This window comes from Dermacentor andersoni, chromosome 5 (genome assembly GCF_023375885.2).
Source record: "Dermacentor andersoni chromosome 5, qqDerAnde1_hic_scaffold, whole genome shotgun sequence".
Taxonomy (NCBI): domain Eukaryota; kingdom Metazoa; phylum Arthropoda; class Arachnida; order Ixodida; family Ixodidae; genus Dermacentor; species Dermacentor andersoni.
Genome location: NC_092818.1, coordinates 45,686,629 through 45,710,236, shown reverse-complemented (window position 1 = coordinate 45,710,236; position 23,608 = coordinate 45,686,629). Strand labels below are relative to the sequence as shown.

The 23,608-nt window shown below is 45.2% G+C and overlaps 1 protein-coding gene across 1 annotated transcript; it reads left to right on the top strand.

Moving 5' to 3' along the window:
* Nucleotides 1–15,584: 15,584 nt before the first annotated feature.
* Nucleotides 15,585–23,188, top strand: LOC140218332 (uncharacterized). Its single transcript, XM_072288071.1, has 3 exons — nucleotides 15,585–15,891; nucleotides 17,823–17,997; nucleotides 22,570–23,188. Exons 1-3 carry the CDS (start codon nucleotides 15,776–15,778, stop codon nucleotides 22,999–23,001), a joined length of 723 nt encoding a protein of 240 aa, XP_072144172.1. The 5' UTR covers nucleotides 15,585–15,775; the 3' UTR covers nucleotides 23,002–23,188.
* Nucleotides 23,189–23,608: the final 420 nt, after the last annotated feature.

Sequence of the window (23,608 nt, the reverse complement as noted above, 5' to 3'; positions counted from 1 at the left end):
TTCTTAGAGTCTGTCGTGAAGCCCCGTAGACCGCAAGAACGTTAATAGTGCGAGTAAGGCCTTCAACGCGGATGTTCTTTCGGAGCATTGGCCTAAAGCTTTTAGTTCTGAAAGTGGACGATTGTCCAGCTGGTCCAGTACCCTGCACATCACTTGTCTCTCAGCACTGTATCGCGGGCAGACACAGATAATGTGTGCGAGCGTCTCGTCGATGTTACATGTGTCGCACGTGGGGCTGTTGGCCATTCCTATGAGGAAAGCATAGGCGTTTGTAAAGGCAACGCCTAGCCACAGACGGTAAAGCATGGTCTGTTCACGTCGTGGTAATCCAGGCGGGAGGTGCATCCGTATGTCCGGAGACAACGAACGCAACCGATACATGGTGAAAACATTTGAGTCCCACAGGGGCAAAGTACACTCACGGGACATCAATCGCAGCCCAGCCGCAGCGTCTGTTCGCGAAAGCGGAATGAAAACTCGTTGACCACTTTCATGTGCCGATCGGGCGGCTTCGTCGGCTTGGTCATTCCCGCTGATGTTACAATGTCCTGGAAGCCACTGAAAGATTATGTTGTGACCCTTATCATAGCTTTGATTATATATGTGCCGAATTTCTGAGGCCAGTTGTTCATTGGGTCCGTGGCGCATTGGGCTTCGTATGCACTGAAGGGCTGCCTTGGAGTCACTGAAGACTGTCCATTGTTGCGGTGGTTTCTGCTTAATGAAATCAAGTGCAGCACGGAGCGCCGCGAGTTCTGCACCCGTCGATGTGGTCACACATGAAGTTCTTAATTTGATTTCCTCAGATTGTGCCGGGATGATGACTGCAGCAGCAGCGCTGTTGAGTTTTACTGAGCCATCTGTGTATATATGTTTCCGGAATCTGTGCACGTTGTGAATGTGCTCCAAAGTTGCTTGCTTCAAAGCTTGTAATGGCGCTCCAGCTTTCTTTCTGACTCCTGGAATTGCCAGTTGCACTTCCGGCCGGTGCAGACACCACAATGGATCTGACAATCGTGAAGCGGGCGTAAATTCTGATGGCAAGTACGACTGATGTCTTACAATAGTTTTAGCAAAAGTTGAAAGTGGCCTTTTTGCTGGCAAGCAAGCAAGATGGTGTGAGGGAATCCGAGTCAGGTGTCGGATGTGCGCTCTCAGGACATCTGTATCAATGTGGACTGTCAAAGGCGCGTCTCTGGCTATGGCCACTGTCGCAATCGATGACGTTGTTTTGGGAAGACCGAGACAAGTCCTGAGTGCTTGGGCTTGCACGCTCTGGAGTTTGCGAATATTCGTAGTACAAGTATTACCTATTACAGGTAAGCTGTACCGCAGGAAGCCCAAAAACAGTGCTTGATATAGTTGCAACATTGACGGTACTGTTGCGCCCCAGGACTTCCCGCCGAGAAACGCAAGAAGGTCCACAATGACGGCCAAACGCTTTGTCATGTACGAGATGTGAGGGCTCCAAGACAAGTCTCTATCAATGATGACGCCAAGAAATTGGTGCGTTCGTCTATATCGTATGATTTGGTCATTAATCCGCAAAGCATACGGGGACATCGATTTACGAGTAAAAGCAACGACTGCACATTTCTCAGCAGAAAGCTCCAGGCCTTGTCTTCTTAGGTATCTTGACACAGCCGTTGAGGCTTTCTGAAGTCGTGCGCGGACTTGTACACGTGTCACGCCTGAAGCCCATATGCAAATGTCGTCTGCATATACGGAGAGCTGTACAGTTTGCGGTAACGAATCAGCGAGACCAACGAGCACCAGGTTAAAAAGGGTAGGGCTGAGTACTCCGCCCTGCGGTACACCACGACTGGTATAGCTAGATGGCGTTGGTCCGTCTTCAGTCAAAATAAAGAAAGATCTTCCATGCAAATAGTTGCATATCCAGCGAAAGGTGCGTCCACCAATCCCTACAGCTTCTAAGGCGTCCAGAATTGCCTGATGATCTACATTGTCGTACGCACCTTTAACATCAAGGAATAGGGCCGCAGTGATTCGTTTCAGATGTTTCTGGTGTTGTACGTATGTTACCAGGTCGATAACGCTATCTATTGACGAGCGGCCACGTCGAAAACCAGCCATTACCTCTGGATAGACGTTGTAGAATTCCAAGTACCATTCTAGTCGTGCAAGTATCATTCTTTCCATTACCTTGCCGACACAGCTGGCCAGTGCTATTGGACGGTAAGATGACAATTCCAACGGGGATTTGCCAGCCTTGAGGAGTGGAACAAGGCGGCTGGATTTCCACGTTGTAGGGACCAAGCCGTCACGCCATGATGCGTTGTATAGGCCAAGAAGGGCATCTCTGGCCTCTTGACCAAGGTTTACAAGCGCAGAGTATGTGATGCCATCGTGTCCTGGTGACGAAGATCGCCTGCAACCAGCAAGTGCGGCCTCCAGTTCTTCGATGGAGAAAGCAGCGTCCATACGAGGATCCCGGGAGCAAGGGGGCACAATGGGAATAGGTGCGCAAGGTGAATACGTGAGCGCCGGACCCGCGATCCTTGCGCAGTAATCTTCGGCCACCTCGACTTCTCGGCGTCCTTGATGTAGGGCTAGAGACTTAAATGGACGACGCTGTTGAGGAGCTGTTCGAAGACCACGGATTGTTCTCCAGACAACCGACAGAGGTTTACGTGGGTCGAGAGACTCACAAAACGACTTCCAGCGTTGGTTGTGCAGTACAGCAAGACGACGCTGAATTTTCTTTTGAATGCGTCTGGCCTCTCTAAGGTCGTAGAGTGATTTAGTCCGTCGGTACCGTCGCTCCGCTCGCCGGCGGACTGCACGGAGGCTCTGTATTTCCGAATCAAAATCTGTGTATTTTTCTAATGGCCGAAATGAGCGCATAGCATCCTGCATAGCCTTGGCGATCTCAAATTCTAGTGTGGACGAAATGCCTTCGTGGCATGCGTCTTCCATAAGGGATTTAAACACGGGCCAATCTATTGTTTGTTTAAAATTTGATGCAACGGATTTGGTGAGGCCTTTTATCTGCAGGTAGGTAGGAATGTGGTCGCTTCCGTGGGTTTCTATATCTGCGAACCAATGGACGCAGCGAGTGAGGCATCGCGAAACAAATGCTAAGTCTAAACAACTACTGTATGTCCGGCCGCGCAGAAACGTGGGACTGCCATCATTTAGACAACAAAGTTCATGGTCGCAAGCAAAGGACACGAGGTTTCTTCCTTTCGAATTTATCTTGTTGCTTCCCCAAAGTGAATGATGCGCGTTGAAATCCCCAACAACAATCCATGGACCAGGTGCCGCATCTATAATGTCACTCAGTCTCTGCCTATCAAAACGACTTGATGGAGAAAGGTAAGCGCCCACTAAAGTAAACGCAAGGTTTTGTTTTTTCACGGTCAAACACACATACTGATTAGTGTCATGTGGCCGCACTGGATGAACAACATAAGTCAATTCACACCGTATGTAGATGGTCACTTTGCTAATGTCAGTACAAGTCGATGACACATGAGGTTCATAGCCTGAGATCCGGACGGGTGTCTGTAGCTTCGGTTCACAGACGACAACAATGGGGAATCGATTGGTGAAAACGTAATGGCGAAAATCACTGCGGGATTTCAGGCCACGGGCATTCCATTGCATAATAGATGCTTCCTTGACTTGTCTGAAGAACGGCTGATGCGGTAGAGCCATTGTGATTGCTACTCGATGCTCGCAAGAACCGGATCCAGGCCGTCCAGCACTTGTAGTGCACCTCGAGCAGATGGCGTCTGCATGTCGTTTAACAACACGCGAATGACATTCATTAGAGATCTTATTATGGCGATTACTTGCTTGTCTTGACCTCGCACGTGATCTGCGCCCTCATTGGTTCGTCGGTAGTCCACCGTCGACCTTTGTTGGGCTGGAGGACTTAATGTCGGAAGTGCAGGCCAGTCGTTTGCAGTAGAGGTATTCACTGCGTCATTAGAGACCGTGTTGTTAGTGTGGGTGAGCGCCTTGGGAGCACCAGCCTCAGGAAGTATCGGCTGTCTTGCGACGGTATCAGCATTTCTAGTAGACGAGGATCGTCTACGGTGACGGCGGACACTACGCCGTCGTACTTTGGCGGCGGCCGCTCTGTGAGTTGAGTTGTCTCTCACCATTTGTTTGAGGACTTTCCGCTCTGTCTTCTGTCTCGGGCAGTCTTTCGACGATGCTTCATGGGGACCGGAGCAATTGGCACATTTGAAGTGAGTCGCACGGCAAGCATCTGCACTGTGCTGCTCAGAACATCTCGCGCACACGGTCGAATTTTTGCATATGCCGCTGACATGCCCGATCTTCAAACAATTACGACACTGAAGTGGTCTTGGAACGAACGGTCGCACTGGATGACGAAAAAATCCAACTTTCACGTGGGACGGCAAGCTACCTCCCTTGAAAGTTATCCTCACACAGCGTGAATCTCCTAGGCGACGGATTTCAATAATAGGAACATCTGCTGTGGCGGGTTTGACCAAAACAGGCAGATCGTTGTCGTCGATTGACTCATCGACATCATAAATCACACCTGATATAGTATTGCTGTCCTGTGGTATTATGGTGCGAACATTTATCTTGTCCAGCATTTTCACTGTACTCAAGATATCCAATGCTGCTCTGTTCTTGACATCAACCGCGAGAATGTTCTTACGGGTGTTAACTCTCATATCCGTGATCTCATTTGGAACAACAGCCTGTAGTGTTACAGATACGGCTTGCCTGTTTAGCCGATTCAGGTTGTCGGTCGGCGTCACGGGTAAGAAGAGGATGGTATGAGCCGTGTCATGGGTCTTTGCTGCCGCCGTCGTCCTTGTTGAAGACGAGGAGGCAGTGACGATTCTCCTCTTTCCTTTTTGCCTCACAACTGTCAAGTAGTCACCGTCATCCGACAGATCTTCTTCTGAAGCAGAGTAGTACAGCAGGGTGTCCTCGCTGCCTGTGTCGCTCATCAGGTGATTGCGCTTCCTCGGAGCGCTCGACGCTGTGACGTCGGTCTCCTCCGGACGTCTAGCTGACTCCGCTTCCATCGCCGAAGGTCTCGGAAGCGGCGCCTCCCGAAAACACGCAAGAATACTCGCAAAATGAGAACAGTAGAAAACGGGGTTCCACACAAGAGCCACTTCTTCGTCTTCCTTACGTACAATTTACTCTAATCTAATTCATAAGAAATTGCAGGCCTACAGGTACACTTGCAAACGCATATTTCACTAGAAAAGCCAGCCCTCAGCCGTGCTGGCTCTTCCCTTGTTCCAAGTGAGTTATTGCGCATAGATTCTTCGTCATGGTTGCGCAAGACATCCCCCCACCCCCCTACATGGTTGACGCTATCAAGAGAAACATTCGCACTACAGTGACCCAAGTACTGAATTTGCGAACCCTGCATCAATATAGGGCAGAGGAAAAAAGGCATGAAGAAGTAGCACGGTTGCAGAAGTAAGACCGCTCACATTTTTTTAATGCTATCTTAGTTACAGTGTTGAAGAAACATTTATTTATGGCGCCACCGTAAATGTAGTTTTCTTTGTTCTCTGGGACAGCTTTATCGTGGAGAAGAGGAGGTGAACGGAATATTGTAACTGAAGGGAAGTGGGAGACACTACCCATCTTCTGCCACACCCTGCACCATGTATTTGTCATTAACAAGATAGCGTAAACGGCCTCGCGTCGCAAGTATCCGGTGTCAGGGTCGGACATCGTTTCGCGAAAACTTCTTCCGAGCCACAACCATGCAGGCCCTCCTTGTCGTTCATAAGCGTTACTGAGCTATTTCAATTTGTCAATGTAAAATGCGTCAGGAAAATCGTAAAGCGTGACCTGAAAACAGCCTTTAGGTGTGATAGCGTCGGTTTGTAATTTGAATTTATCAGAAAACACAATTCTGTTATGCGTAAACTCCAAGAGAAACCCTTTTTCCAGCGTTTCTACCATTCCTAGAGTGGCGTGGCCCGCTCGGTGCCAGACGGAGTGCGCCGCCGCGCATCCGCAAGAAAGCTGCAGTTGCCGGGAAGCGTTACAAACAGTTAGGGATCTTTCAATGCTATCACGTTCCACTCTTAAACGTGAAGCTTAAACGTCATCCAATTTTTTTTCAAAAGCAGGCTTAGTCTAAGCAACTGGCAATTTGTTCTTGCATACTTACATTTGCTTTAATTTTTTGCTTACTTATAACATATATATAAACATAATGCCAAGTGGACTGGGTATATATTGATGGCCGTGTGTAATGCCTCCTATTTCTCGAACGTGATGTGGAACTCTTTCTTTAGATATAGGGGTGTTGGGCACATTTTGTTGTCTGCAATTCATCTTTTTATTGCGATAGTAATAATGAGGACACTGCAGGCGAATTTCAACCGTCGCATCAGCGTTGCCTTGAGGGTTCCCTATAAAGTCCAGTTACAATAATACCAAATCGCACCCTGCGCTATGTGTGCTGTACGTGCAAGTGAAGGCGTGCCTGTATGAGCAGAAAGGTATGGTTACTTCTCAGTATGGTTTTTTGAAAAATAAATCTTCTGAGCAAGCATTACTCGCCGTTAAAGAAAAGATCATTGACAACATTGAATCCAGAGCATACACTCTCGGTCTGTTCTTAGACCTCCGGAAAGCTTTTGACTGCGTACAGCATGAAATTCTTTTGAGTAAGCTGAACAGTTACGGTATACGCGGAATAGCTCTAAACCTGCTGAAAAGTTACTTAAATAACAGAATACAATACGTTAAATGGAATACTTTTGTTTCGGACCGTTTGCGCATTACCCAAGGGGTTCCACAGGGGTCTATATTAGGTCCACTTTTGTTTTTATTGTATATAAATGACATCTGTAACATACCTGATTCTCCAGATTTGGTTATGTATGCTGACGATACAAATATTTTTTTCACATCACGTACTCTGCCGGAATTAGAAACTATCGTGAACGCTTATTTGGTAAAATTATATACTTGGATGCAGGCGAATAAGTTTAGCTTAAACTTGTCAAAAACGAGGTACATAATTTTCAGACCCATTAATGCCTCTGTTCATTACACACTTAGCCTAATATACGCCAACACAAAACTGCAACAGGTAACAACTCAGAAATTTCTTGGTGTCTGGTTTAATGAGCACTTATCATGGAACACACATATTTCAAAACTTATTACGAACCTTAGTAAAACTGTAGGTTGTCTTTACCGGATCAGCGATCTCTTGCCAGTTTCCCTAAAGGTGTCCATATACTATGCACTATTTTTTTCCAAATTGTCCTATTGTGCACTGGTCTGGGGCACTACAACAATAAGTAATTTACAGAAGTTATTGCTTTTACAAAAGAAGGCATTGCGGGCTATTGAGGCTTACCATGGTAGGCCCGAAAACCTACCAACATTACCACTCTATCATAAGGATAATTTACTTAAAGCAAACCATGTTTACATATATCGCCTGTTACAGTACATCCATCGTAATCGTTTGTATTCCATTGTTCCAAACCGCCCTCCTTCTAAATATCCCCTTCGGCAACACAGAAACTTGGTCCCTAAAACGAGGACAAATTACGGCAAACAAAAGCTCGATTACCAAATTACAGTTTTTCTCAATAACCCATCTTTAAGCGTCATGTTTGATCTCTCTAAGAACAAATTTAAAAAAGACATAAAAAAGTTACTAATTAGCACTGACTCAATATGATTTCAGTTTCTTACTTAGCGAAGCATCTCTTGTTTTCGTATCAAGTTGTTTATGTGAGGGTTTTCTTTATCGACCTCATGCCATGTTTATACACTGCCTTTGATTTATGGTGCACTGGCTTTGTATTAAAAGTAATATTTTTCACGGTAATATTGTCGTTTCATGAAATGTAGTTTGTTCTCTATCATACTATGATGCAATGTATTTGATGCAATGTTGTTTTGATGCAATGTATTTTTCACTATCATACTATGTTAATATTTATTTCTTTGTTGCTCACTGCTGTATCGGCTGTTTTGGGGAACTGTGACCTCGTCAGGCTTTACCGCCTTTTGTCGCAGTTCCCTCTTTCATCTTTGAAGGAAAATAAACTTCAACTTCAACTTCAACTACTTGAGTCGCGCAGTGTCCTTACTCACCCAGCGTTGTTTGCCTAAAGAGGGTAGTAATCCAAGTGGGTGGTGGTGGTGGTGGAAAGCATTTATTAAACAAGAAACAGAGGTGCGGACTCATGCAGGAGCCCTACATATTGGTGGAGTCTTTAGTACGGGCCCCACTGGTCGAAGCCGCCAGTCTGGCCCTCTTGACCAAGGCCTTTTGGGCCTGAAGGTCTGAGCAGCCAAGCAGGGCCGTCTCTAAGTCCTCTCGGGTAGGGTTGGGGGGGGGGGGGAAGGAGGGGAGAGCTGAATTTTGCTGGCAGGCCACCTCTCCATAGCGTTGGCACCTGCCAGGGATCGCCGGATCAAAATGTTTTATTACTGCCCGGCAGAGCGTTGTGTTAGTCTATATAAGCGAAGTAGGCCGCGTTCGTTCGCTTTCCCCAGTCCCTTAGCCAGGGCTGGGTGCCGGCGATGGCTATCCTTATATGAGGTAGCAATGTGTTCGGAACTCAAAAGACTTCGGCGTTCTTGTTCCAGGGCCTCAGAGGCCAAAGGGGCACCCGGTAAGTGAGTGCACGGGCTGCCGCATCAGCAGCTACATTCCCTCGAAGGCCCCCATGGTCAGAACTCCAAATTATACAGCGGGGGTGTGATCAACATCCCTGCAGCATTTTTGCAGTATTCATTCCGCCAGTAGGGTGAACCCAGCGAGCCACGTGGTTAAGGCACGCCCCACGCCAATCCGAAATGATATATTGAGAATTAGTCCGAGGCACCTAGGGGATCGCTACCTCCTCTGCTTCTGTTTTACCTGGTGCACAAAATGTGGGACGATCTACCTGTGTTCCCTGATGTATGACTGCTGCCGTATACCATCACCAATGGTTTGGCCCAACGACATCTACGTAGTAAACTGCATGTATGTTGCCATAGTAAAGCTTACACCCCCGCTTGGCGGCATCCACTACGGTCTTCTCTATCCATCTTATTTGGAAGAGGTCGAACTCTGATGGTGCGTCTCCGTAGTTCTGGCACTTTGAATCTTTCTTTTATATGGAAATCGTGTTGGATGCGTAGTCGAGCCAGGAGTAGTTGACCCGATTGTGTTTGGGCTAACTTTGTCTATTCATTTGTTAGATTGGCTTCTTTTAGCTTCTGGAAGGTGATGACCATTGCAAGGTCGAGAAGTCGCCCGTTAGAAGTGTATACCGGGAGATCGAGAGCCTTTTCCATCATTTTGCAGAGGATAACCTCTACCCCGCTTTCATCGCGCTTCCGCAAGTGGAAGTAGGGTACTGAATACAGGATGCCGCTAGTTATGAAAGCGTGAGAAAGCCGCACTGCGTCCTAGCTTCGTAACCCTGCTATCAGGTGTAGGTGAGCGGGCCTCCATAAGCGAAACCGTGGCTGCGCTTGGCGTGGCTCGCGTCCTGTCTTAGAGATAATCTGCGTTGGCTTGAAATGCATTGCGAGCCGAGATGGCTGGTCGGTTCATATGCGTTGTCTTGCCGTGCGCCCCCTAGTTTTGGAAGTCACGTACGCTCCCCTCTACACGCACTCTATCATGCTGGCGTCGTGACTGCGAGTTTCCGGGGTTATATAGTGGGCGCTTTTCATGTTTGCCTCTGAGCGCGTGTGAGCACACTTGCCAATTATTAGAGTAAGCGAATGTTTGCTCCACATTTCTGCATCCGATAAATCTACAAACCTTACTTCGTGTAGTTTTCTGATACATTGCTATCGATATCTATGTTTGGCCTTTTGCGCAAACCTGCAACTTTCTTGCTCGCCTTCATGGGCATCCATACAGAAAATGCTTCAGCAGTATTGTAGCCTATTGCATGGCCTAAATTTAGAGACTTTTATTCTTTATCTAAGTGGAAAATAAACGAAGCAGAATATTTTAAGCCTGAAAGCTCTCCTCTTTCTTTCGCCTCTCACCTGCCTAAAGCACACGTCATTGTAAAAGAGAGGCATAAAAATAATACAAGATGTTGGTTTACTACAACGAAGGCGAAAATCCTTATAGAAAACGGAACAAAATTCGAGCATGACGTTCGTTTAAGCAGAGAAAGGTATTGAGCTCTGTCGTGCTAATAATTATTGTGTTAATGTACTTTCTGAGATAGCTGTTTGTTACAATTATGTTGTAGCTCCTGCGCGTATTTCGTAGCGTGATTTATAAACAAAAATGGCCCATCAACTCGATTCAGCGCCGCGAATACACAATGCTAGACAACTTCCAAAGAAATTTTGAACAGTGAAGCACGAGATCCGCAAAATGATTGGTACCTCGTTGTGTTAACAGAGATTGAAAAGAATATGTAAATATGAAATAAGCCGTAAATAGCATATCCAGCTTTTCGGTACATCGGGGTTTATTTGGTGTGAGTGCCACCACGTGGCGTATTTACCTGCGGTGTTCTTCAATGTCTTTACTACGTCACTATATACATATATATATATATATATATCCTATCACGGCGGCAAACGGCCCTGGAAAAACACACACACACCATTTACTCAGTAGCACATATCAGCCTATATTGTTAGATTGCAATATGGACTGGATCTGCCCACGAATAATGCTACACACATACCTGATGCGGGAAGGGAGAGAGCGAACGTTTAATGAGCGTTTCAAGGAAGAAAAACGCTTTCTTCACCAAATACGGCTGGTCTCCTCAGTCCAGGTAGCTCTTAGCCTTTGCTGCTTCCCTGGCCTGGTTCACCAGCTTGCGTTTGTCCTCCAAGTCCGGAGCCCCTAGCATGGCTTCCCGTGACTCTTGGCGGTCTTCTGTGCTTTTGTCTTCGGTTATGCTAGATTGAGCTTCTTGATTGTTGGGTTCTGCAAGGTGAGTACACCCCATCACCATGTGACCAATGGTTTCCGGCACACCGCACCACTGGCCAACGTATCAGAATTGGGTTGGATGCATCCTATGCATTCTAATGCTGTGCACATATCTGTATGTTTGGAGACGCCGCAGAGCAACTGTCTCTTCTCTGGTTAAACTGGGGTGTGGTCTTTCTTTCGAATTTTCTTTTGAATTTGTAACACTGCGGCATATCCGTATATTTCTTGGGAATATCCTCGGTCATCGTCGCCTTCGGATCCGCTCTGGCACGAAAACCTGGCTTGCATATCTCGCGCTGCCGCTTTTACCACTGCGCGTGCCGCCATTAACTTGTGACAAGACCACCGGACTACGTTGTTCTCGGGAACTTGCGTGAAGTTTAGATATTTCCAGCAGGATTTTCAGAGCTATGGTGGATATCATGCATTTATTGTACGTTGGGACACGCTAGTTAGTCGCTTAGCATTACGGCATTTTCGGGTCACGTGTACATGGCCAGTGGTATTGTCACCTCTTCGGCCCTGTCCGAATTTCTTGCGACTATCACGACAGCGGCCTTTATCTCGCCTTGTGTATTACCTGCGGTTATTGCGAAAGCAGGTGTCCCTGGATACTTTGCCGCATCCGCCCATCTTGTGTAAGGGTGGTCTTGAACAAGTGCTCTTGCTCTTGCCCCTCTTCCTTGCTTATAAAATTTTGTATGCACATTAACAGTGGTAATTCAATAAGAAACAGCTTGTTCTGAAAAGATTCTTTTCTGATCATTATAAACCGGCACGTTACTAGCGGAAATCACCGAGTTAACAAAGACCTTCATTGAAGGGTGACACACACCTACCGGCGGCACACGCCAAGCGAGCCAACTTGGAAGCAAAGAGGTTCGTGATGAGCAGCATAGACCTAGTGGCACATGCTGTGCGCTCCAAATCAGCATTAAACAGACTCATTGAATAACGGTAATGCCCATACCAGATACTCAAGGCGGCAACAGCAGTAAGTCATGTCGATGTGAAAGAGATTCGCCGAAGTGTGGCACAATGGTACACAGTGCCACATACCTAGAGACTTAAGTTGGTCTAACAGTTGGTTTCGAACACTGTTCCTTCAGCGCAGTAGCCCGACATGTTAATTATTCGGCCACGGCCTACTATGAGACCCAGGTTTATGCGAAAACGGTTAGTTAGATAGATATATGGATAGATAGATAGACAGGTGGAATGATAGATAAGTAGACAGACAGACAGACAGACAGACAGACAGACAGACAGACAGACAGACAGACAGACAGACAGACAGACAGACAGACAGACAGACAGACAGACAGACAGACAGACAGACAGACAGACAGACAGACAGACAGACAGACAGACAGACAGACAGACAGACAGACAGGCAGGCAGGCAGGCACGCAGGCAGGCAGGCAGGCAGATAGATAGATAGATAGATAGATAGATAGATCATTAGCCCACTGAAAGTGCGCGAAGTACTCTAAGGATGATAATCGCATTAAAGATGAAGAAGGCGGCCTCAGCTATTGCTTGATCTGGACTTCTACTCCCCACTGTTGACAAGGACCTGTCATACCCCACTCATACAAGACGCGTTTTGGTGGTTGTGACAAGGTGTGTGGATAGAGTGCTTCAACGCTGATTGCAGTAATGTCGACATTCATCGTGAGATGAGCGCTGTCAGATCTTTTTCCGCAGCAGCTGGTCACTGAATCAGGCATGACGCCGGTACTTTGCTGGTACTCACGATGAACACTGCGTAAATCCACACATGACGCGAACGCATAAGAATGAATACTATCCAAGACACAACAACGGGAAGTTTGATAAATCATACAGAAACAAACGAGCAGGGGAAATTCAATGCACTTGACCTAACGAGCACGAGCGGTATTCACCTAATGACATAATGCAAAGTGTACGAAAACAGGTAAAAATAAAAGAAACTACTGTGTGTGAACCCAAAGAGCACAGAATTCGCCCAGCCACGAATATGTTTCTCTCGCGTAAGCTACATAGGGTATGCTAGCTAACGTTAGCCAAATTGTTGTTTGTGTAATATCTTATTATTCTTTTTCATAATTAGCCCAGTAATTGGTACACAAAGATATTTTGGTAGTGGACGATTACAGCCCACCATATAGGGCTGGTAACCGTTTATTGTACCAGTTTATTTTGGAATATATATTTACTTGGCTAACGCTAGCTGGTGCGCACGGTATGATGCGCTAAGTGGTGCACATATTCCCCAGGAGAAGCAACAAAACCAAGCATAGACACATAAAAACAACTATAGCAGGTACCGCGTAACCGGCAAAACTAGAGATTCCGGGTAACCGCTGGATAACATTGGCTTTTTCCGAAAGAGATCTCGCATCAACTCTCAAGTGTTGGTCTCTCATACGCAAACTCTCCGTGCACGAAAGGGTACTGCTTACTTGTTCGTTGCATTCTTGATGTTTTGGTTTCGCCGCTCTTGCACAATCAACCGTTCACGTTATGAATAGAAACACATTTTCCTCGACGCGGACTTCCTCGTTTGGGCGTTCAGATTAATGGCGCTAGTTTTTCACGAAGCATAGATATAGTCAAGCATTGATTTTGACTTTCGTTTTCTACATTTGCTCTGACAAAATAAAGAAAGAAGAAATTGTTAGTTTTATTCCACTCCACGTTGGTTTTCTCTACATAAGGTACCGGTATGCATGACGTGCGATACCAGTGAATGGTACAACACCTTCATATACAAGTCCACATATATATCGGCCGAGCCACTCAGCGACCCAGCAGGCAGCAATGCCAAACCCCGGGGTTAGGCAAAGAAAGCTTCGCTTTAATAAAAATATTTGCCATTTACATTCCCTCATTATGTACTAACGCAAATAGAGCGTGTAAAAAAACCATTGGGAATAAAACCAGGATAACGTTCTTCCTGAGATGGTCCCGCAGTGCCCTACTCTTGATAGTAGCAGGCATTGAGTGTACGCACCTGTATGTACGAAGCTGACAAAGCTTTATCGTTGTACATGTAAGGGCCACTTACCAAGCGGTAGTTGTGAAAGGAAAGTTGATGGAAATAGAAAACCGCGCAATTAGACTGCTTCCAGCACACCACTTGCCTCATCTGCGAATTTCCCTTAAATACGCAGAATTTCACTGGCGTGACCTGGCGTTTTCTATTCTCGAGGCTGTTGTGGTAATGAACAGTGCATCCATACTGTGCACGTGGCTTGCGCGATGACGACACTTCGTTTGTCGTCGTCGAAACGCAACCATCAATATCACACCTTTAACAGCAAACACGGGCGAGCGGTCGTACCGACGAGGCAGGTCTTGGCCATTGACCTTCGAATCTGCCTTCTATGGGCGCGAACGGCCTGGTGTCCAACCAGGAACTCGCGCTGGACTCGTTTAGTGCACAACTAAGTGTCGAACACATCCGTGTGCCAAAACATCCCTCGATGCTGGCAATGACAGCCTTGCTAAATAACTCAGTTTAAAACAAAGCCAACAAAAGAACGTTGTATTACAAAAATACACATATAGCTGCATCAACATACATGATGTTATTAAGGTAACAGAGTCACAGGTAGTCGGAATCAAGTTTGGTTTAAAAATGATTTTTTTTACAAAAGCAAGGAGGTTAAATATTTCATATTCGTGTTTAAGCGATTCAAAATTGATACAGAGAGAAAAAGGTGAGGTGGATTTTCCTGAATGACTACGCATACTAGGAACGAGAGACTACTTTGCTTGTGGAGGGAGCGGAATTAGCATTAGAGAGAAACGTAGCAATATATACCGATATGCTACTTGTGCATGCATAAGGAATTTTTCGTATCCTTAACATAAACACACCCGCTACTATGATACCTCAGGCTCTCTATTTCTTTTTGCATAGGCCACACGCATATATTCCTGCAACATCTCAAATCAGTGCTATCGGACATGAAAAGCAAATAAATTAACCTACAAACACGAGCAGAAGAAATTTGATAACGTAGCCGTCGCCACCATGCTGTCACCACTCGTGTGTGCAAAAGCCGTACAACGTTCGCCGCTTGGAACTTTATAGTTCCACGTAGTTCTTCAATCAAGAATTGTGCTATCAAAAAACTTCTTACTCAGCTTGATAGGATGTGCATTACGGTGATGCGTTTTGGAAATAGAAGTTACGTACTTGGTTAGTTGTTTAAGCCGGCTCGCGGAGGCTCGAAATGTTTGTATCCTGAGCTACGAGAATATTTGCATCCCGAACTATCTGAACGTGCCTGCATTCACATGCGTAAATATTATGAAAAACAGGCCCGAGTTAGTAACAAACATGATACGCAAACAGGCTGAATGCGAGCAGCTTAACAAAAATGTAAACCTACAGAAGCACGCACACACACCTGCATTTGGTTGAGTGCGACCTGTTCTTGCGTGTTGCATCCGCAGACTCTTACAACCCTGACCTTTGAACCCATTTTCAGAATTCTATCTCCGCCTTATCGGGGCAACGTTTCTCGTAAATATTCGCGGCAATGTCCAAGGGCGCAATTCATTATCTGCCACAGCTATCACGGGCTATTGTAGTAGGAACACTTGCGCCCTCCCGAGAAATGCTGAAGAGAAACAATGATTTCAGCACGTGTTCTATAGCATATATTGAGCATCGGTATCACCTGTGACATAGAGCCTTCGAGTTTATCTACTGTGACTTTAGCACAGCGAAAGCCTTAAATGCCTTCTTCTTGCAGCGCATTTCTAAGCAGTGGATCTATATTGCTCCTGATTGCAGCCTCCGAGCCCACCGACTTGTCGCACAATGCCTTTTATTAGGTCTCTGGCGCAACGGTTGGGTTCATGACCGATGTCTCTCTCGCGTGGCAGAATAAAACGCGCCCAATACTGAAGCTCCAGCTGCATAAAAGCAGGAGCTTTTCCTCAACGGATAGCAGTCGCAGCGATATCGCACTCAGGTGAGTGTGAATAATTTTGCTTACTAATCTTGATGGGAACTGACACACGGCGTGCGCTGCAATGGTGCATGCGGTGCACAGGTTTTTCTCAACCCGCAAGCGCCTTCCCAGTAATCCGCTGAAGATATGTGTGATGTAGTATATTATGTAGTAGTTCGATGTAGTAGTTCTCTAACGTGCAGCTAAAGATAAGGTGATGAAGCGAGTAGGCCCTTACAGCGTACTAGAACTACTTCTCAGTGCAAAATGGTGCTGTAAATAACAGTATGCGTTCAGTACAATTTTCCAGTTTTTCCCACGTGCCTGCAACTGGCTTATGTCATCTCGCTAAACCCGGGGATCACATCCCAGATATGGCGGCCGCATTTCGGTAGAAGCGAAATGCAAGAACTTTCGTATACCATGCATCGGGTGCACGTGAAAGAACTTGAGGTGGTCAAAATAATTCAAGGGTCCCACTCCCTAGGGCATGGCGTGCCTCATAGAGATTTTCTCGCGTCAAACCCGGCAATTTATTATTTATTTCAAATATCAATAAATGCATGTTCATGAAAATTGAATGGAACAAATATAGTGCAGACATGAATAAAAAAAAAGCACAACTATATTCAATGCAACTCATCTTGCCTAGAAGCGCTTTGTCATCCCCTTCAGACGTCTGCAACTCGCTGCATTGGTGAATGCCTCAAGATCATTGCCTAGATAATCGCCCCTCGCACGTAACGCAACACTCTTAAGCAAAATTACAACCTTTAGGTCATATCTTGCTACATAAAATTGATCGTCATCTGTCTTGTCCGCATTTCATTTCTTAAACACTGAGAGCCCTGTACTTCCAAGTCATGAATGGCATGCGTGTTATAAGCACGACCGAACATTCTCGACAGGAAAGTAGCGCGCGCAGCGTTCTCAAGAAAGGAAACGCAAGCAAGCAAATGACAATTATTGTTCTGTGGCAAGATACGACATAAAGGTTGTACATTCGTACATATGTTTAAGAGTGTATATTCATATACTTAATAAAGATGCGTCAGCATATGTCCAGTGGCTGGGCTCGCCAACATTTCTGTTCGCAAAAACTGGTCGTCACCAACTGGCTACCTTCATTGTTGTGCCCGACGTTTCGTTTGGATGACGCCTGCTTAGCGTGCCCGTTACAGCATACAAAATTCCTCGTGAGTGGTAACCCCAATTTTTTTCAGGCGATATTCTAGTATTCGTTAAGAACGTTGCTCTTTTCATCTGCATTTTCTCACATTCTTGACAGCTTGTTTATTCCTCTTGATTCCTTTGCCCACCGTCGAGATGCGTACACTTCAATTTTAGGATATTTCTACGGTGCGAAATTTGACATTAAAAGGTACCTGCTGCTGTCGCATTCAAGTGAAGTAAGAGCGTCTCTCGTTTTTGTGGTTCGGTTAAAATTAATTAGTTCTGAAGGTTTTAGATACGTTATTCAATTACACCAGAGGAATGCACTTCTACCGACGGCGGCAGCTGTCATGTTATAGCGGCTCTCACTTAACGCGCGGCACCTTAACTCTAACGTAACGAGTGGTGTGGCTGTAATTCGCTCGAGCAAGTTTTGCTCTGAACTATAATGCCAAATGAAGGATTCGGGAAGGGGAGGGAGGATATGTAACGCGTCCATCCCGGTCAGGATGTCACCATTATGTGATACAAAGAGCTCATGTTCGCATCTGAAGTGCGAAAACAAGCAGCTTTGAAATATTTGCTGTGCTTATCCAGCAATGTCTAGCATGAGAATGCTGGCTTACAATGAACGTAAAATAAGCAATCCAGCATCGTCGGAAGGTAGTCACTCAGGGACTATTACCAGACTGTTTACATTCAGCTCAAAATAATTTGCCCTTCGCCGATTGTAAGACCCTAACCTAAACATGTATTTTTTTCCTTGCGCTTCTAAACAGCATGGTGGCACAGCGTGGTGTCGTGCTGTCCTCGGTAGCCCTGGTGGCCCTGTCCCTGGTATCGCTGGGCAGTGCAAGGGCGCTCTCGGGGTGCCCGCCCGCGGACGACAAGCACTCCGATGCCACTTTTATCGCCAACCCGCTGGACTGCTCCTCTTACTTCGTGTGCCAACAGGTATACGGCGGGTGCTCGGGGCAGACAATAATCTGCGTTTATAACACAGCATTTCCCTCGCTAGGTTGGGGTGAGGGGAGTTCTTTAATTCTCATATGCCTAAATTTTGGAAAAGCAGCTGTGCTGCACCGATACTGTCAGAGAACAGCAGTACTAACGGGCCTGTTGCTGGTGCTAGAAGCACTGACATGAAACTGGGTTAATAATAATAATAATAATAATAATAATAATAATAATAATAATAATAATAATAATAATAATAATAATAATAATAATAATAATAATAATAATAATAATAATAATAATAATATATTTTCATAGTACACATTTTCCCAAGTGAAGCACGATCATACGTAGCCATCCTCCATCGCAGAAGTTATTTTCAGGTGCATAATTCCTCAATTCACCAACCGCTGTTCTACGCACTCTGAAACATCTGTACATGAGCCTTCTTGCGTACATTGCCCCCCGCCTCCACCGAACGTGGCAGGTTCAGCTAGCCTTGAATCAGATCTGAATCAGCACCTAGTGTTTATAAAATTTCCAACTCAACAAATTGACAAATAAATGGGAAATACAGTGTTGAGCAAAAGGAAATCACAAAATAGAGCGACTCTAGTAAAGAAATCACAAAAATGAATTCCGAGTCGAGAGTGCGAATATCCACGGCTCTAGCTACAATTCCACTCGACTGAAGTCCGCTTTTCATCCGGGGTCTGTTCTCTGGTTCTCTGTCCTCTTTTGTTTTTTGCTTTTCATAAATGGCATTGCTGAGAACATCTTTATGGAAATCCGGCTTTTCGCAGATGGAGTGCGTACTATATGAAGAAATTTCTTAGGGACAAGATAAGGCATTATTGAACAATACATTGACCAAAATATAAAAGTGGTGCTACACGTGGCAAATGTCTCTGAATAATCGAAAGACTGTGGCGATGACAGTAACCCGACAAAAGAACCCTGAATTTGACGTACAACCTAGCCGGTCAATCCTTGAGTGTCGTACATAGCTATAAGTACTTAGGAGCAATTATCGCGCCTGATCTGCGATAGAATGAACATGTAGTGTATGTTGAAAATCCGCCGTGGTTGCTCAGTGGCTACCGTGTTGAGCTACTAAGCACGTGATCACGGGACTGAATCCCAGCAACGGTGGCCGCATTTTAATGGGAGCGAAATGTGACAACAGCCGGGTACTTAGATTTAGGTGCACTGTAAAGAGCCCCAGGTGGTCCACATTTCCGGAGTCTCCCACTAAGGCGTGCCTCAAAATCAGATCCTACTTTTGGCACGTAAAACCCCAGAATTTATTTTTAGCCTATGCTGAAAAAAGGGCATTGAAACAATTGGGCTTTCTTAAAATAGAATTGTGCAATTCTACGCTTGATATACAACTTATAGCATACAAAGCATTTCATAATCATCATCATCAGCCTGGTTACGCCCACTGCAGGGCAAAGGCCTCTCCCATACTCCTCCAACTGCCCCTGTCATGTACTAATTGTCGCCATGTTGACCCTCCAGACTTCCTGATCTCATCTGCCCACCTAACTTTCCTCGGAATCCCGTCCGTAACCCTTAATGACCATCGGTTATCTTCCCTCCTCATTACATGTCCTGCCCATGCCCATTTCTTTTTCTTGATTTCAACTAAGATGTCATTTACGCGTGTTTGTTCCCTCACCCAATCTGCTCACCCAAAGCATTTATCCGACCAATATTAGGATATACGGCATCTGTATGGGACTCTGGAGAGACTCTAACACTGCGTGATTGTAAAGTGTCCAAGCAGGTTTATTTTAGTTAGTTAGTTAGTTTGGGTTTAGTGGCACAAAGGCGACTAAGGCCATGCTGCGCCAGTCACAAGACAAAATCAAACGGAACGTTAGGGCAGGTAAACCTCCATTACATTATAGTTGGTGTAAATAACCGGTTTTTTCTAAAAAGTCGAAGAGGTTAGGAATTGGCACTAGGGGGTCATCTGCTAGTAATAGGGCAGGGTGTAATGGAATGTGCAATTTATACAGGCTGTGTAAAAACCTCCGTCTCAGTGTATTCATGTGTGGACATGTTATTAAGATGTGCATGACTGTAAGAGCTTCATTACATTTTTCGCAAGTTGGCGGGTTTTCTTTTCGAAGAAGGAAATTGTGCGTCAGATGTGTGTGTCAAATTCGAAGTCGACACAAGATCACCTCGTAGAATCGTTGCTGGTGAGTGCATGATTTCCACTCGCCAATTACAGGTTTAATTAGATGAAGCTTGTTGCTTATACAAGTGTCCCAATCGCGTTGACATTTTGACGTCAAGGCCTTCCGAATCGCATTGACACTGTCTTTATATGGAAGTGCTGTATTTTGAATGTTTTTGTACGCTGCCATTGATGGGCATCTATCCGCCGCTTCGTTACCCAATATTCCAACATGGCTTGGTACCCAGCAAAACTTAATTGATCTGCCATATTTGTTTGACGTTAATGCATTCAAAATATCGCCTAACAAGGGTTCACTTTGGGATTTCATGTGTAGAGCCTTCAGTACGCTTAATGAATCTGTGTATATGACAGTGTTTTCAAGTTTGTCAGCAATGATCTTTTGAACTACCGTCCATATCGCGTACACTTCGGCTGTGTAGACAGAGGCATGCTGAGGTAATCGAATACTTGTTTCCCAATTTTATGTTACGGCCCCTACACCCGCGTGTTTGTCCGTTTTAGAACCATCAGTATAAAATTCTATGTAGTTTATATACTTGTCTTGAAGAGAGCGGAATTCTTGTATAATGTGTTCATGTGGTGTGTCTCTTTTCTTTAGATGTGTTAGTGTCCAATCACATAACGCTATGAAATCACACCACGGGGGTAAACGTTCTGGCTTTCTGGCAACCTGGAGGACTTCCCGAGGGATGTCATGATCCCGACAGTATTCCTCGTATTTTTTCAATCACTACATTTGGCGCTTTTGCAAACTGCCCAGCTAGAGCAACTCAAAACGCCGCGGTATCACGAGAGGCTAAAATTTCTCTAGCAATCACACCACGAGATGTTAGAAATCGAACAAAGAATGCTCATCAAACGTGTAGCATGCCGTATTATACGTTCTTACGACCCCGAAAAAATGGCCGAGGGCTCATGCAAAACAAAAACATTTAAAAACACATTCCTCCCTCGCACTACCTCCGACTGGAGTGTACTTCCTGCAGATGGGGTGACGAGTCCAACGATTGATGTATCTTTTAAAGCACTTTGAAATCTTGATCTGTGGAATATCTGCTAGTACTTTTTTCACATGGAATCTAGTAAGATCTATAAGTAGACATTTTGGTGTTCTTCCAAATATGCTTGCGTTACTTCATTTGATCATTCCTGTAGTTATACTTATTTTCTTCATACCTGCAGTTTTTTATTTCAACTACATACTTTAATCAATATTACTACAGGAATTAGCGTTTTTCGTGGTTTGCGTTGTAAAAGTAACACTCAAATTTGTAATTAACGTTTTTCAAATATTCTATTTTAAAAATTTTTTTCTACTCTTTCTTGTAGTTGACATGTATAATCCTCACAGACTACGTGACCGCTAATTGTGTATTGATATGCTTGTATTGGATTTTCACGCATGTTATGTTACGGAACTCTGCTCATGTAGCGCCTATTGTGATACACTACTGTGAATTGCATTTAATAATCACTCCAAATTAAGGAAGGACTGAATTACTGGCTGGTGGAACATAAATCAAGAACATCAGCTCAGGATGTTCGCTATTAAGAAAACACTGCTTCTAAATAAAGTGAAAGCATTTGAAAAGTTTATCGTACATGCGCACTTTCTGCTAGTTAAGTAAATCAATTTCCTTTGTCTTTGTTTCCTAAGCCACAGTTTCTGTTCATGCCGATTATCAAGCAGTGTCATTATAAATTTTTACTGTTAGCGCAACTTTCGCACGCACAAAGCCATTTCGTTTCTACGCCTGTGTCTAAGCTCCATAATAGGATTATGCCCTAGTTTGGACAGTCGGCTAAAATCGCAACAGTTTGCGTTTTCTACCACGCGTTTCTTCAAATCATTAGTCGCGTTATGTGAAGACTTTCGCCATGTTCATTATTATTCCATGACACGCGTTCGCGAGAATTTCTAAAGTTAAATTACCAGTTAAAATACTTGCACGTATGTGATGTGTGACATGTTGTAGTAAGGTCGTCTCTGTGGCATGTGTGACATCCACATATTAATTAGGCTTAATCTTCATTTCTTTTCAGCCCATAAGCTTTCCCTTACAAACACTTAATGGCCTGAGCTTGAAACACTTCACGACGCTTCGAGTTAGCCAGCACGAGTGCCTTACATTACACCAAAAACGCTCCTGTGAACACTCGTTCATGCTGTTGGGACCTGCAACTAGCTTTCGTGGGAGTGCATCTTAAAGCACTGTTCCTAAACCATTCCATATTTCGAATCTGGTATTGCGTGTTTCTGTCGGAGCGCATCTCATTGTATCGCCTCAGACGGCACCACTTCCACGCCAAAATAACACTGTCTTCGTAAAATGTCCTATTTTCCCGCTTACCCCCAGGGACTTCCCGTGCTTATGCCATGTCCGGCAGGCCTGCTATTCAACGACGCTCTCAACGTTTGCGACCACGCTTATAATGTAAGCTGCGTGCCGCTCTACCCAACATTCACCACAAAGGCTCCACCACCAGCCGAAGCCACCACTAAAAAGATTGAGGTTGAGGAGAAGGTAGTCAAGGAAAAGTTCCCTCCACCAGCCGAAGACGATGCCCCCGCTACCAGCAAGAGCGATGGGACCAAAGTCGAAGAAGAAGCGCCCGCCTCCGTTGATGCTGGGACCGTCACGCAGGCAGCCGTTGTCAGCACCACAGTCAACGATGACGTGAACTCGGTAGGAAAGCCCGTTGAAGGCACCAGGGCCGAGGCACCTGAGCAGAGGGATGCGGGCAACGTGGCTGGCGGAAACGACGATGTCAACCACGCCGTGTTGTGAACCTATCGGAGGAACTTCAGAGACTTTGGCTCTTGGTGGAAAAATGCGTGGGACTCAGGAGGAAGGATTCGTTGGAATAATCAATTCTGCAGACTCATTCATTCAGGATTACACGCGATCACAGCACGTCTTCCAAATTACAGACTGACAGCACCGTGAAGAAATAAAGAAAGTGAATTGAATTTAAGCTTTCTGTTTTCGCGTCCACAGATTGGCTGTTTACACCTGGTTGTCTAAGAAGGTTCGCGGCAAGGTGACTCAAATAAATAGGCGCGCACCTTCACACAAAAAAGCATTTAAAATAGCTAGTGTGCAGCACAACGTAACTGGCGCGATGGCTGGCAGGGGTGACATGTAGAAGGTGAACTTTATGCGTAGGAACGCCAATAAGGGCTCCCGGACTTGCTTGTTACTGCATGCGCGACGAATTTTAAACCATAATACAAATTTAAAGAATAGCAATAAAATTTCGGAAATGTTCAATATATTCTTTCCGAACACCTCGCATTTTCGCTGTCGGCCCTGCTTTCCAGAACTGTTGAAGAAAATCATTTTGAGCACTTTAAATTTGTTTTATTGTACTTCGTTAATAGCTGCATGTTCGAAT